This window comes from Ailuropoda melanoleuca, chromosome 7 (assembly GCF_002007445.2).
Source record: "Ailuropoda melanoleuca isolate Jingjing chromosome 7, ASM200744v2, whole genome shotgun sequence".
Classification (NCBI taxonomy): Eukaryota; Metazoa; Chordata; class Mammalia; order Carnivora; family Ursidae; genus Ailuropoda; species Ailuropoda melanoleuca.
The window spans coordinates 111,002,878-111,015,341 of NC_048224.1; the positions used below are offsets into that span (position 1 = coordinate 111,002,878).

The window sequence follows — 12,464 nt, forward strand, 5'->3', positions numbered from 1 at the left end:
AGAGTGTCATGGATGGTGGCAGACGACATGAGACTTCTGGGCCAGAGACAAAGGACTTTATTACTCACAGAAATAGTGGAGTATCAGCTTTTTCTTGAAACAAGAAAAGCCCCTTTTCCCACAACAATGGAAAGAGGTGACATCTGCACAGGCGGTGAATTTATTACAGGAGAGGAAGCCTGAATTCAGGGAACCTAAATGTTTTAGAGTGGTCAGGAAGCCTGCCTGCCCTTTCTTCCACAGAGATAATACTTTTACTTTCCAAGGCTGTTTACTATACACATTCTTCAAAAGATAATCTGGAGTAAACAGTCAGTGTATCGGCTCGCAAAATATGAAGAAATGTGTGAGACCCATGTGGAACTGTCTTCTAGCACAATTTACTTTCATCATCTGAAAATTTGTTATAATGATTTCATTGGAATGAAGAACTTCATGTCTTCTGCTATGCAATTATCCTAGTAGTTCTACAAAGCTACAATGTCTATGACGTAGATGGGGCCCTCCTACATGTGAGTAGCTCACAGCCTGTGCAAGTGTACCGTGTGGCATTTCGTATTTTTAGCTTACTCGCCTACTCTATCCTTGTTGGACCCTACTCAAACTTGTTTTGGGACACATTTTTTTTTTCAATCATGTCATTCCTAATCATTTTCCTTCTTCTACCCCAACTTTGCGCTAATTATTTACCTCAAAATTTTAATACTTTTAACCTTGATCAGTCCCATTCATTCCTGGGGTTATTCCTTGTTATTCATTCACTGGAGCAACATGAGGGGCCCCCGGGATGGGAGCACACAGATTACCTCTACAAATTAAACTAGCAAAATCTTCATATAATGACTGAGTTCTGTACAAATGATCCATGCTAAAGATGAGATGAAACACAGATTTCTAAGAGCAATGACCCGGTCTCAGGACCATGAAGGTACTTCAGGAAGATATGATATGCCACAAGTAAGCTGACACCTTACCAGTTACAAGAACTCAAATGTAATTTCTGAGAACTACACTAAAAACATGACCAAACAAGAATGTCCGTCACATATAGGAGTGTTGCAACAAGAGGAAGATGATCGGCATGGACTCTTAAAGGGGAATAAAGAAAAAGAAGAAACTGAAACCGTCTAGGGCAACCTGAAGGGCTGCATCTGGTGAAGACCAACAGAGATGTTGGTAGGAGCAGGGACTTGTGAATGTCCTTGTGAATGTCCCTGGAATCCCCGCCACCGTTGTGTTCCAGTGCTACACTCAGCAAGCGGCATCTCCTCACTCACCCGACTTGTCAGCCACGCTGCCAGAGGCAAGGACCCCACACGGTGCAAGTACCTAGCCTTGCAACCGAAAGGAACATCCGAAGTATAAAATGACACACTGGCATTCTGATCTGTGCCGGAGCCTTTTAAGAGGGTGAAACAGCCCACCCGCCGTGGAGCTCAGCGCGCAGGGCTGGACCCAGCGTGCTCGCTCACGTGACCTCACGAAGGCACGTTCCTAGCAAAGCCCTGCTGGATTGGCCAGCGGGTCTCTTTAAAGTACTCCTCATTACGCCCTGGCGGAAGCTGGTCCCACGGTCAGCTTTCGTCCCTCCCCAGGATGAGTTCCTGAGCAGAAACTGGCCCCCAGTATTCCAGAAATCCACGGAGGCAGAGCAGCTCCAGAGCCTTTCAGGCCCCTGCTGACCATTTTACGCCACTGACATGCAGGCAGAATGTGACTCCCAGCGCCGAAATGCAATTTCTCAACTGTCCAAAAACTAGACTGGAGGAGAGACTTAGAGCTACCATACTCACCCAGGGTCCACATGCCCTCCCTCACATATTCATTCACACAGCACCCAGAATAGGGCAGAGACTATTAAAGGGACTAGAGATGCAAAGACAAACGATATAGAAGCTGCTGGCCCTGAGAGCATTTTGTATTAGGGTTCTCCAGAGAAACAAAACCAATAGTGTGTGTGTGTGTGTGTGTGTGTGTGTGATTAGAATGAATTCAAATGAGAGAGAGATTTCAGAGAATGGGTCATGTGATCATGAAGGCTGGCTAGTATGAAATCTGCTGGGGAGGCCGGCAGCCTGAAGACCCAGGGAAGAGTGGACACAGGAGTCTGGAGTCTGAACAGCGGTCTAGAGGCAGAATTCCTTCCTTCTTGGGGGATCTCAGTTTTTTCTCTTAAGGCCTTCTGTTGATTGGATGAGGCCCATTATAGAAAATAATCTGCTTTACTCAAAAGTCTATTGATTTAAATGTTAATCACATCTAAAAAAAACACCTTCAGAGCAACATCTAGACTGGTATTTGACCCAACACATGGATACCATGGCCTAGCCAAGTTGACACATTTAAAAAAAAAAAATACTGGCAAAACTTGAGCCCAGAGAAGCTAAATGATGGCACTTTCATTAAAGCTCATCAGACTTACTAAAGTTCATCATTCCTTTATTTTTTTAAAAGATTTTATTTATTTGACAGAGAGAGAGGGAGGGAGGGAGAGAGAACGTGCACAAGCAGGGGGAGCAGCAGGCAGAGGGAGAGGGAGAAGCAGGCTCCATCTCAGGACCCCGGGATCATGACCCAAGAGCGAAGGCAGACAGTCAACCGACTGAGCCACCCAGGTGCCCCTCACCATTCCTTTACAAAGCTTTTCCACGGTGAGATGGTGGGAGTCATCATAGCCTATTTTTCATTTCATGTAAAAGTGGTCTTAGGAATTGCTCAGATGTTAAATAACCTGCTTTTTGGACCACTACAAGTATAAACCAATTGTCTAAGACTAGACAGCCCAAGGGAAACGGTAATTACCCAGAGAAGCAGAGCTAGACCCAGACTAGCCGAGCCACAGTGATTGATTTAAAAAAAAAAAAAAAAAAAAAAAAAGAGGCCTGGACAGGCTGTGGGACAAGCTGCCCTGGGTGAGAACAGGCGGCAGGCAGCGTATCCCAGCAGCCCGGCAGAGGACCAGGAACCAGAGATCTGCATCTGTAAAAATGCCATGCAGGACCGAATAAGGATGGATCTGGGAGAAAGTGTGGTTAACTTCCAATGCCCTTCTAGATTCTTAATCTCAAGCTACCAGGAACTCGAGCTGGCACGTTTGTCCCGAGACAATGGTGACCAACAGGGGTGACATGGAAGGGGGAAAGGAGTGTGCCTTAAACACTGTGCATACCCTATTTTACTTCACCAACCCACTATTTGGGGACACTTGATTGTTCTAATTTTTAATCTTATAAGCAAATCTGTGAATTTTTTCATTAGATTCTTCTGTACATCCATGCCGATTTCCTTAGCATAAATTTTTCGAAGTGGGAATACCTGGGTAAACAAGTGTGCATTTTTCTGCGTTTGCTCTATGGCATCTAAGCCCAGGATGCAATCCTAGCTTCACTGTCAGTGCACTTCCCCGATGTGTGTGAGAAATCATTTGACCATCTCTCTGTTCCTTCCTGGCCTATTTAATTCCTCATCCCCTGGAAGGTTAAACAACTCATCATGAGGAAGTTGAAGTGAGCATACATATGTGGGAGGTGTTGAAATAGTGGAAACTTTAGGGTCAGGAGAAAGGGAATGGGCTAGAAAGAGTGACAGGTATAAAGGGAGTCCACCCAGCCAACGAAGTCCTCCTCCGGTGTCCGCCTGAGATACGCCTCTGCTTTCGGCACGATGCTCAAGGTATTGTCACATCTTATATGGCTTATTTCAATTGGTTTTCTAGTTTACCTCTCCTTTCTCAGTGTCCTTAGAGCTTTCTGTTGCTTCTTCAAAAATGGCATTTTAGCATTTCTCATAGCCTCTGGGCTTTCTAATACCTGCATCTGGTTTTTCATCGGTGTTTTCCCAGTAAAAGATGTGATCCCGTTGCATAGAATTAGGAAGAAAATGAATCATTACAAGTTCATTAAAGTTTAACCTCCCGGTTTTGTCTGTGTCCATTATGGCATGGCCAGATTGCCTTTCTAATGATCTGCTTACTGCCCTTAGTTCCCTGGAGAAGATAATCTTTTCGTGGCCCGAATCCTAACATCTTGGTTTGGTATTCCAGAGAGCTTAGCACAGGGCCAGACACATGGCAGGAACTCGTGAAATATTTATCAAAAGGCTGCACACTTTGCCCTAATTTATACATTGATCTCAGTATTTTACTAAAAAGAGTTGTAAATGCCATGAGAAAATCAGGAAGACCAAAAAAAAACATTTTAGAAATAGATGGGCTCAATCCTACAGCCAGCTGAGCAGTTGCATGTTATGTTCTCATGTCCCCTTCTTCCCCAGGAGCATTTCTTTGGGACACAGGTGCTATCCAGGACTTGTCAGGAGAGCCCCGGGGGGCCCTACCTCCATAGGTCACTAGCGCCACTGGATCATGCAAACAGATGCCACAGTCCCCTTCCAGGCTCCATGTTGGTGCCCCCATGACACATGCTCCCTAGGCATACACGCATCGTCTTAAGCCTCTCCCAGGTCAGCTCTAACCCCAGAGAGATGAACAACCGATCACTAAATGCCCTCAATTGTAGAAGCTGTGGGGATGGAAAGCGAGCATGAAAAGAGGTCACTTTGCTTAGAACAAGGGATCCAAGCAGTTCTCAAAACTCTAAGTTTTACTCGGTGGATCATCAAGCCAGTGCTTTTTCCTCCTTCCCTGCCTCTGTACTTAAATGTGTTCACCCACATTTCTAGCAGCAGGACAATCAAACTTGTTGTTATTTTCCATCCTAATTAGAAACATCTATGCCAGCACCCTCTCTCTCCCATCCGTCTTCTCTCCTGCTCTCTCCCAGCCCAGGCTCCCCTCACCTTTCTACCAAAGCTTCAGAGAAATACAACGTAGCCTATCCTTTTGAAATGGCATGGGTTCTGAGACTTGGTCCTCTCAAGACTGAAAATAGGGGACTAGCTGGTGGCCAGGCTGAGGACTTTCAGCTGGGCCCTGGTTCCATCTCTGAACCTTGGGCCATGCACTAATTTTAGCGTCAGGGAGCCCCAGACACCCCAGATCCTCTGATTCAAAAACCCCTCGCCCTATAGCTAATGTTTTCAAATGCAGTATCTGATGCTCAGGGAGGCAAAGGAAGTTGTACAATGATGCAATAATCAGAGAGGAAAGAGAAACGAGCCGACATTGACTAAGTGGTGCTAAGTGTTAGGCATGTCGTGAGATGCAATTGAAGAGTGGGGCTTTTTAGCTGTACGTAGTAGATGTTCTCTTGGGAAGACGTGTAGGAAACAAAACAATCGCCTAGACTTTGAAGAACTTGATATTTAAAGGAATTACGAAACACTCCGCTGCTTCTGAAATTCAAATAATCCCCCCGGTTTTTATCGTCTGGTTTACGGGTCGTAGCAGGACAGTCTTCTCCACTGGGATGAGCATGGGCACTTCATATTCAGCCAGTTCACATTGAGCCCCTCATCGCGGTCCAGACAGTAGCCCCTCTTCCTGTGCTCCCTCTCTTGGCAGCTGGCCCCACCGTATCCACACCCAGAACCTGGGCTACTGCATCAGTCTCTTATCTGCCCTGGGAACCCCTCTCAATCCATTCTCTAAACAAGGGCCGACGGACATCTTTGCAAAACACAGTTTGATCATATCGACCCTTTTAAAGACAGCATGGCTCCCCGTTAAGTCACAGTCTTCACCCTAGTGGAACTTCCACCACTCAGTCCTGGGCTGCACAGCCCTTTTACCTCTGCCCCTGTGTGCAGCTCTGCAGCTGGGCTTTGCCTAAATCATTGCATCTCACACCTCCAAGCCCCAGTCCACGCTGCCACCTCTGCCTTTAACCTCCACCCTTGTCCCGGGCACCTTCACTTGCTGACTCCCGAAAGTCTTCATAACCAGCCTCCGGGTAATCTCCACCAACAAGAATGAACAGGAAGTGATCCTCAAGTGTAATTTTAAATTTTCTAGTGGCCATATTTTAAAAAGTAAGAAAAAGCTGATAAAATTGGTTATAATAGTATTTTTCATTTACCAATATATCCTATTATCATCTTAGCACATAATCAATATTTTATAATTATTATTGAGATACTCTATATTCTTTTTTTCCTACTAAGTCTTCAAAATTCAGTGTTTATTTTACTCTTAACAAGACATCCTAGTTTGGACAAGCCACATTTCAAATGCTCAATAGCCAGTGTGGAAAGTAGCTACCATGTTGGACATGGTGGCACTAGAACATTTAAGAATCACCTGACGAGGGGCGCCTGGGTGGCACAGCAGTTAAGCATCTGCCTTCGGCTCAGGGTGTGATCCTGGCGTTATGGGATCGAGCCCCACATCAGGCTCTTCCACTATGAGCCTGCTTCTTCCTCTCCCACTCCCCCTGCTTGCGTTCCCTCTCTCGCTGGCTGTCTCTATCTCTGCCGAATAAATAAATAAAATCTTTAAAAAATAAAATAAAAAAAAATCACCTGACGATCTTAATGAAAACACAGAATCCTGTGCTATGCTTCCAAAGCTTCTGGTTCATTTGGGAGTGGGGTGTAGGCTAATTCTGGCGGTCTGGAGTGGGGACGAGAAATGTTCACTTTCAACAAGAACCGCATGTGTTTCAATGTTTCTTTTCCTCTTCAGGAAACGTGCTTAATAATTACATGTAGCAGTTTGGAGTTAGACCCTTAGGAATTTGTGTCCAAACTCCACCGTTTAAGAGTTGTGTAACTTAGTGACATCAAGTCTGGGTCTCCTCACCTGCAAAGCGAGATGACGCTCATAATATCTACCCAGAAACTTGTGGCATTCCTTGGATACTGTATTTACAACAGTCAGCATGACACATGGCACGTACCTAATAATGGCAGCTCCTAGACGGAGACACCGCTCCCAGGCATGCCCACTTTCTGAGCAGGATGTCCCACCCATCGTCTTCTAACTCTGTGCTTCCCTCCGCCGTAGCCCATCCAACTCTGTGGCCATTATCTGCATGTTGGTCTGTGTCCTCGACAAAAACTGGCTATTGGGCGTTTCCACATCCCTTTGCCTCACACATCGCAGGGACTCTGTGCTCATCATTTCTCAGGAATGGAATTTAGGTTGATTAACTGGGCTTTCCCTAGTGGAGCAAAACTCTTCACATAAAAGTTACCTCAAGCTCTTGTATAGCAAGGAATACACAAATACAAATCGAGGACAGTACTCTTCTAACACTCCTCTCTTTAAAGTCTGTCACAGAAAGCTTTGCCAGAGTGATCCATGGCTTGACAGTGGGGCACCTGACAGATCACGTTATTCAAAGAAGCAAGAGAATGATCCTGGATACCCTGGGCGTTGGCTTCCTTGGAACCAGTACAGACGTGTTTCACAAAGCCAGTGAATATAGTAAGGTAAGAAGCTCAGTGTCTACTTTAGATATAAAACCAAATGCCTGCTCATGAGCTATACCCACCAAGGTGCCTGGAGATAATGTGTTTATGGTCTATTATTCTACTCTTTGTTTTAGAGATAGTAGTTGGTGTGTGTAGCATTGTTGTATATGGTTTTGTGCTCTCTTTATCTGAGTTTTAATATTCATCCATATTCTTCACTAAGTTACTTTCTAAAGACCAAACTTAGGAATAGTGTCTACCCCAATAGCATCTACCATTTATTCATGCAAAGACTTTAAGAGTCTCTAGAGAAAAAGCTGGTTCAGCACTCTGAGCAGAGTGGGTGTGTATGTGGGAGATGGAACACCCACTCTCCAAAGGATGTACTTGGTACAGACAACTGGTCTATCTTCCCTGGTATTTACCCTCAAGGAATAAATAAGAATAAATTCAGACTCCATCCCCTGGTACACCTGGGGATCTCAGTCTGGGACAGAGCAACAACATCTCTTCTTCCTCCCATGGAGAAAGTTGTGTATTCTTTGACAAGGCAGAGAAGAATCCAATGGTTAAGGTTGCGATCCAGCACAAAGTGTTCAAATAAGGACTATGAAAGTAATGCCTCTAAAGATGAGGAACGGCTCTTGATGTGGTGACTTGGCATGTCATGTTTCCACTCTGTATCACTGATTGATATTCTTTTGTTCCAGATCTACAGTTCCAATGTGTCCAGCAGTGTTTGGGGTCGACCAGACTTAAGGCTCCCGCCACCATATGCTGCTTTTGTGAATGGTGTGGCTGTAAGGAGGTTTACATATCTTTTCAGCTGTTAGACAATAATAATTTCAGAGCCAGGAAATATATCACAAATCTTTCAGTTTCCATATTTCATGGATCAATCAAGGAAGTTCAGAGAGATGAAGTGGTCTGTCCTCTCTTCTATGTAGTTACTTAACTTTTTGTGTTTGACAGTGAATTGATGCTTTTCAAACAAATTGTGAAGTACAGGAAACAAGATGGAGGACTTAGATAAAAACACCCTAAGGTAGCTGAACTTCAGATATATATAACAAAAAAAATAATAAAACTCGACATCCAGACTCAGTTCCTTTTGTTTTGACCAGTACCAGTTTCTATTCAATAACCAGCTTTTCATCCATTCATTCATTCACCAGATATTTATTGAGAAAGAAACAATGGCCATATGGAGTCTATATTTTCTGAAGTCAAAATCAGCACTTTTCATCTGACAATTTTTTTTGCTTTGTGTCAGCAGCAGTCCATATCTATATACAAGATATAATTTAGACATGAACATGTTGGGATTTCTGAGATTTTTTATGGTTTGTGGGACAGTAACTTGGAATATTGAAAGTCAAACCCAATAGTGCATCCAGAAGTAAATGTCCAGGGTCCAGATCAGCTGCATCCAATAGATATGGAATTCTATTTTTTAAAAGATTTTATTTATTTATTTGAATGAGAGAGAGAGAGAGAGAGCTCGATCCAGGGGGAGGGGCAGAGGGAGAAGGAGAGGGAGAAGACTCCCTGCTGAGCAGGGAGCCTGACATAGGGCTTGATCCCAGGACCCCGAGATCCTGACCTGAGCCGAAGGCAGACACTTAACCAACTGAGCCACCCAGGCACCCTGATATGGAATTCTATTTTTAAGTGAACTTCTGGTTATTATAATTTCGTATAAGGGATAAGCAAATGGCTAGGTTGAAGAGGAATAAAACCTTATAGCAAAAAATAATGATTTTAAAATATAGCCTAACCGTTGTGGCACCTGGGTGGCTTAGATCATTAAAGGTCTGCCTTCCACTCAGGTCACATTCTCTGGGTCCTGGGATTGAGCCTGGAGTTGGGCTCCTGGCTGAGTGGGGTGTATGCTTCTTCCTCTCCCTCTGTCTCTCTCCCCTGCTCATGCCCTCTCATGCTCTCTCTGTCTCTAATGAATAAATTAAAAATCATAAAAATACATATATAACTTAATAGTTAATCTGGGTTCAATAGTTCTTGCAACTTCCCTGTATGTTTGAAATTATTTCATAATAAAAAGGTACAAAAATATATGGCCTGATATGGAATAAATGACATTAAACTTTTAGTGCACCTCATTTGAAGGGTGGTGGAGGGAGAGAGGAACAACCACCTAATTTCACAGCCTTATTTTTAAGGGGGAATATAGCTCTTTCCAGGGGCTGTGGCAGAGAGCTCTGGCCACCTGGGTAAGATCCAAGTTCACTGGGGCTCTCTAGTTGCTCCCCAAAGTCCTGTCTGTTCTGGGCAGAGGATGGCATGTCCAGTGCCCAGCCATGTGATTAAGAATTACAGCCAGCTTATAGGTTTTATTTTCAGATAATCAGGTCTAAAAATTTCATATCAAATAAAGTTAATTACTAAACTAAATCCTTACTGGCCATTGCATTCAGGGAAATACCTTTTTGGGTTTTGGTTGTTGTGTGTGTGTTTACATAGATTCACTCAATGGATTTTGATGACACATGGCATCCTGCTACCCACCCTTCTGGAGCTGTCCTTCCCGTCCTCATGGCTTTAACAGAAGCTCTCCCTTCAAGTCAAAAGTTTTCTGGCCTTGATCTGCTGCTGGCATTCAATGTTGGGATTGAAGTACAAGGCCAATTAATGCATTTCTCCAAGGAAGCCAGTGACATCCCAAAGAGGTATGGAGAGAATCTCCCCCATCCAGAGGCAGACATATTCCCCCTTCACCTGTCAATTGTTATCTCTGTGGTGCCTTCTGACATAGAGGTTACCTCAGTTGAAAATACAAACATTAGCGCTGACAGCTAAGTCAATTTTCCAGGCACGTATCAAACCATATATCCATATTCAAAGGTGTGACTTCAGAAGTACTAATGAAAAGTCTCCTTTGAATTTTGAGAGTCAAGCAACCATGACCATAAAATTATTCGGGGCCTCTCTCCGAGGGTGATTCATGTCATTTTGGCATCCATGGGTACTTTGAATCTTCTTAATCTCATCTCAGAGCAGAATCTACTTTGAAATTTGCTAAGGTCCTTCAGACTGAGAACATTCAGAAGATCTTGAAATTGTTCAACCCATTGATCAAAAATCGTCACATGTTGACTGTATCATGTAGTTCAATCTTGTATTTACTTTTCCACTTGATCCTGCCTGCTAGGAGAGGGGTAGATTGGAATACTGAGTGAATTTTCACAGTTTCTACCAGGCTCTCCACTTTTCATAGCTACTTACATGGGATTTCAGCAAACAACAACTTTTGCCTTTCTGGCAATAATTATTAAAAATTTACCATGTCAGGCACCATTGTAAGCATATGGATTCATTCAAAACTCACAAAACCCGATGGGGTAGACATTATTAGCACCATTTTATGGGAGAGGAAACAGGTGCAGAGAAGTTGGGTAACTTTCTTGAAATCACACAGCTACTAAGTGGGCAGAGCTGAGACTTGAACCCAGGCAGTGGGCCTGCATTATCTACACCCCTGACTACTATAGGACAGTGCCTCCTGGCGACTGAGGTCTGTAACTCTCCAACTCTTTGCTTTCTTTTTTTTTACTTTTCAGATTCCACCCCCCCTCAGTGGTAGGAACTTTGGGTAGTGCGGCTGCTGCATCCAAGTTTTTAGGACTCAGCACGGCAAAGTGCCAGGAGGCCCTGGCTATTGCTGTTTCTCATGCTGGGGCACCCATGGCAAATGCTGCCACTCAGACCAAGCCTCTTCATATCGGCAACGCTGCCAGGCATGGGATGGAATCCGCTTTTCTGGCAATGCTGGGGCTCCAAGGAAACAAGCAGGTCTTGGACATGCAGACAGGCTTTGGGGCCTTCTATGCCAACTATTCCCCACAAGTTCTTCCAAACCTAGATTCCCACACTTGGCTGCTGGACCAGCAGGATGTGGCCTTCAAGAGGTTCCCGGCACACCTGGCCACCCACTGGGTGGCAGACGCAGCTGTCTCCATCCGAAAGCACCTTGTCACAGACAGAGCCCTGCTTCCCACTGACTGCATTGAGAGAATTGTGCTCAGAGTTCCAGATGTCCAGTATGTCAACAGGCCCTTCCCAGACTCGGAGCATGAAGCTCGTCACTCATTCCAGTATGTGGCCTGTGCCACACTGCTCGATGGTGGCATCACCATCCCATCATTCCACAAATGCCAGATCACCAGGCCACAGGTGAGGGAGCTGCTCGGTAAGGTGGAGCTGGAGCACCCTTGGGACAACCTGCCAAGCTTCAACACACTCTACTGTGAGATAAGTATCACTCTCAGCGATGGAGCCACCTTCACAGAGTGCGCAGAGACCTTCTACGGCCATTGGAGGAAGCCACTGAGCAAGGAGGACCTGCGGGGGAAGTTCAGAGCCAATGCCTCCAGCATGCTGTCCTGTGACATAGTAGAAAGGCTTATAGAGATCGTGGAGAATCTAGAAGACCTAGAAGATTGTTCTGTGCTAACCACTCTGCTGAAAGGACCCTCTCCACCAGTGATGGCTTCAAAATCTATCTAGCATTTAACAGTTCCATCGTACAATCACTCCTGAGGTTTATCAACATCTAAGTGACTTTATATTGGAGAGAATTTGGTGATTTGCTTTCTAAAGCAAGGGTTTATAGTCAGTCTGCCCAGGAATAAGGGAAGCAAGGTGGAGAGAGTCCAGAAACAGAATTGGATTTTTATGGAAGGAGTCTTATCCTATAAATTTTGCCAGACAGTTCCAATTACCTAAAGCAAAATAATAAACATGCAAGAAACACAGAGAAATTGATTTTATAAGCATTCATAAGGCTGAAATTCAAGTCACCTGTGATTTGCCTGTAAAGTTAATCTTCACAGAGGAGTTATTTATGAACTTATGAACCTCAAGGTGTAGGAGGAATTTCAAACTACATGTCAATTTGCTGACAGTGGATAAGGCCTCTGGCCTATTGCACCACCAACAGATTTCTTAGACCATGGGTTCTTATAAGCCCTCCACATTGGAGGGGGTGCTATTGGGTTTAAATATAAGGAGTTGGTGGGTCCAAATCCTGCCCCTACAACTTATTAAATGTGACCCTCAGCATGTTGCTGGGTAACCCTCTGCCTCAGTTTCCCTATTGATAAAGCAGAAATAAAAAGCAATGTAAAAAGTAAAAA

The 12,464-nt window shown here is 44.4% G+C and overlaps 1 protein-coding gene across 3 annotated transcripts; it reads left to right on the plus strand.

The window, feature by feature from the left end:
• The first annotated feature begins 3,472 nt into the window (after positions 1 to 3,472).
• On the plus strand, positions 3,473 to 12,464 carry ACOD1 (aconitate decarboxylase 1). Of its 3 annotated transcripts, XM_002929392.4 has the most exons (5): positions 3,475 to 3,672; positions 7,168 to 7,329; positions 8,022 to 8,111; positions 9,793 to 9,998; positions 10,890 to 12,464. In XM_002929392.4, exons 1-5 carry the CDS (start codon positions 3,664 to 3,666, stop codon positions 11,833 to 11,835), a joined length of 1,413 nt encoding a protein of 470 aa, XP_002929438.1. In that variant the 5' UTR covers positions 3,475 to 3,663; the 3' UTR covers positions 11,836 to 12,464. The 3 variants fall into 3 exon arrangements, with proteins under 3 accessions (XP_034521238.1, XP_002929438.1, XP_019665641.1); XM_034665347.1 differs by lacking the exon at positions 8,022 to 8,111 and having other exon boundaries at positions 3,473 to 3,672; XM_019810082.2 differs by lacking the exon at positions 3,475 to 3,672 and having other exon boundaries at positions 7,291 to 7,329; positions 8,022 to 8,103.

Bases quoted from the DNA above. Each gene is read 5' to 3' on its own strand.
- ACOD1 (XM_002929392.4), top strand. The intron at 8,112-9,792 runs GTAAGGAGGTTT...GTGTTTACATAG, and splicing joins CTTTTGTGAATGGTGTGGCT to ATTCACTCAATGGATTTTGA. The intron at 9,999-10,889 runs GTATGGAGAGAA...TTTACTTTTCAG, and splicing joins GCCAGTGACATCCCAAAGAG to ATTCCACCCCCCCTCAGTGG.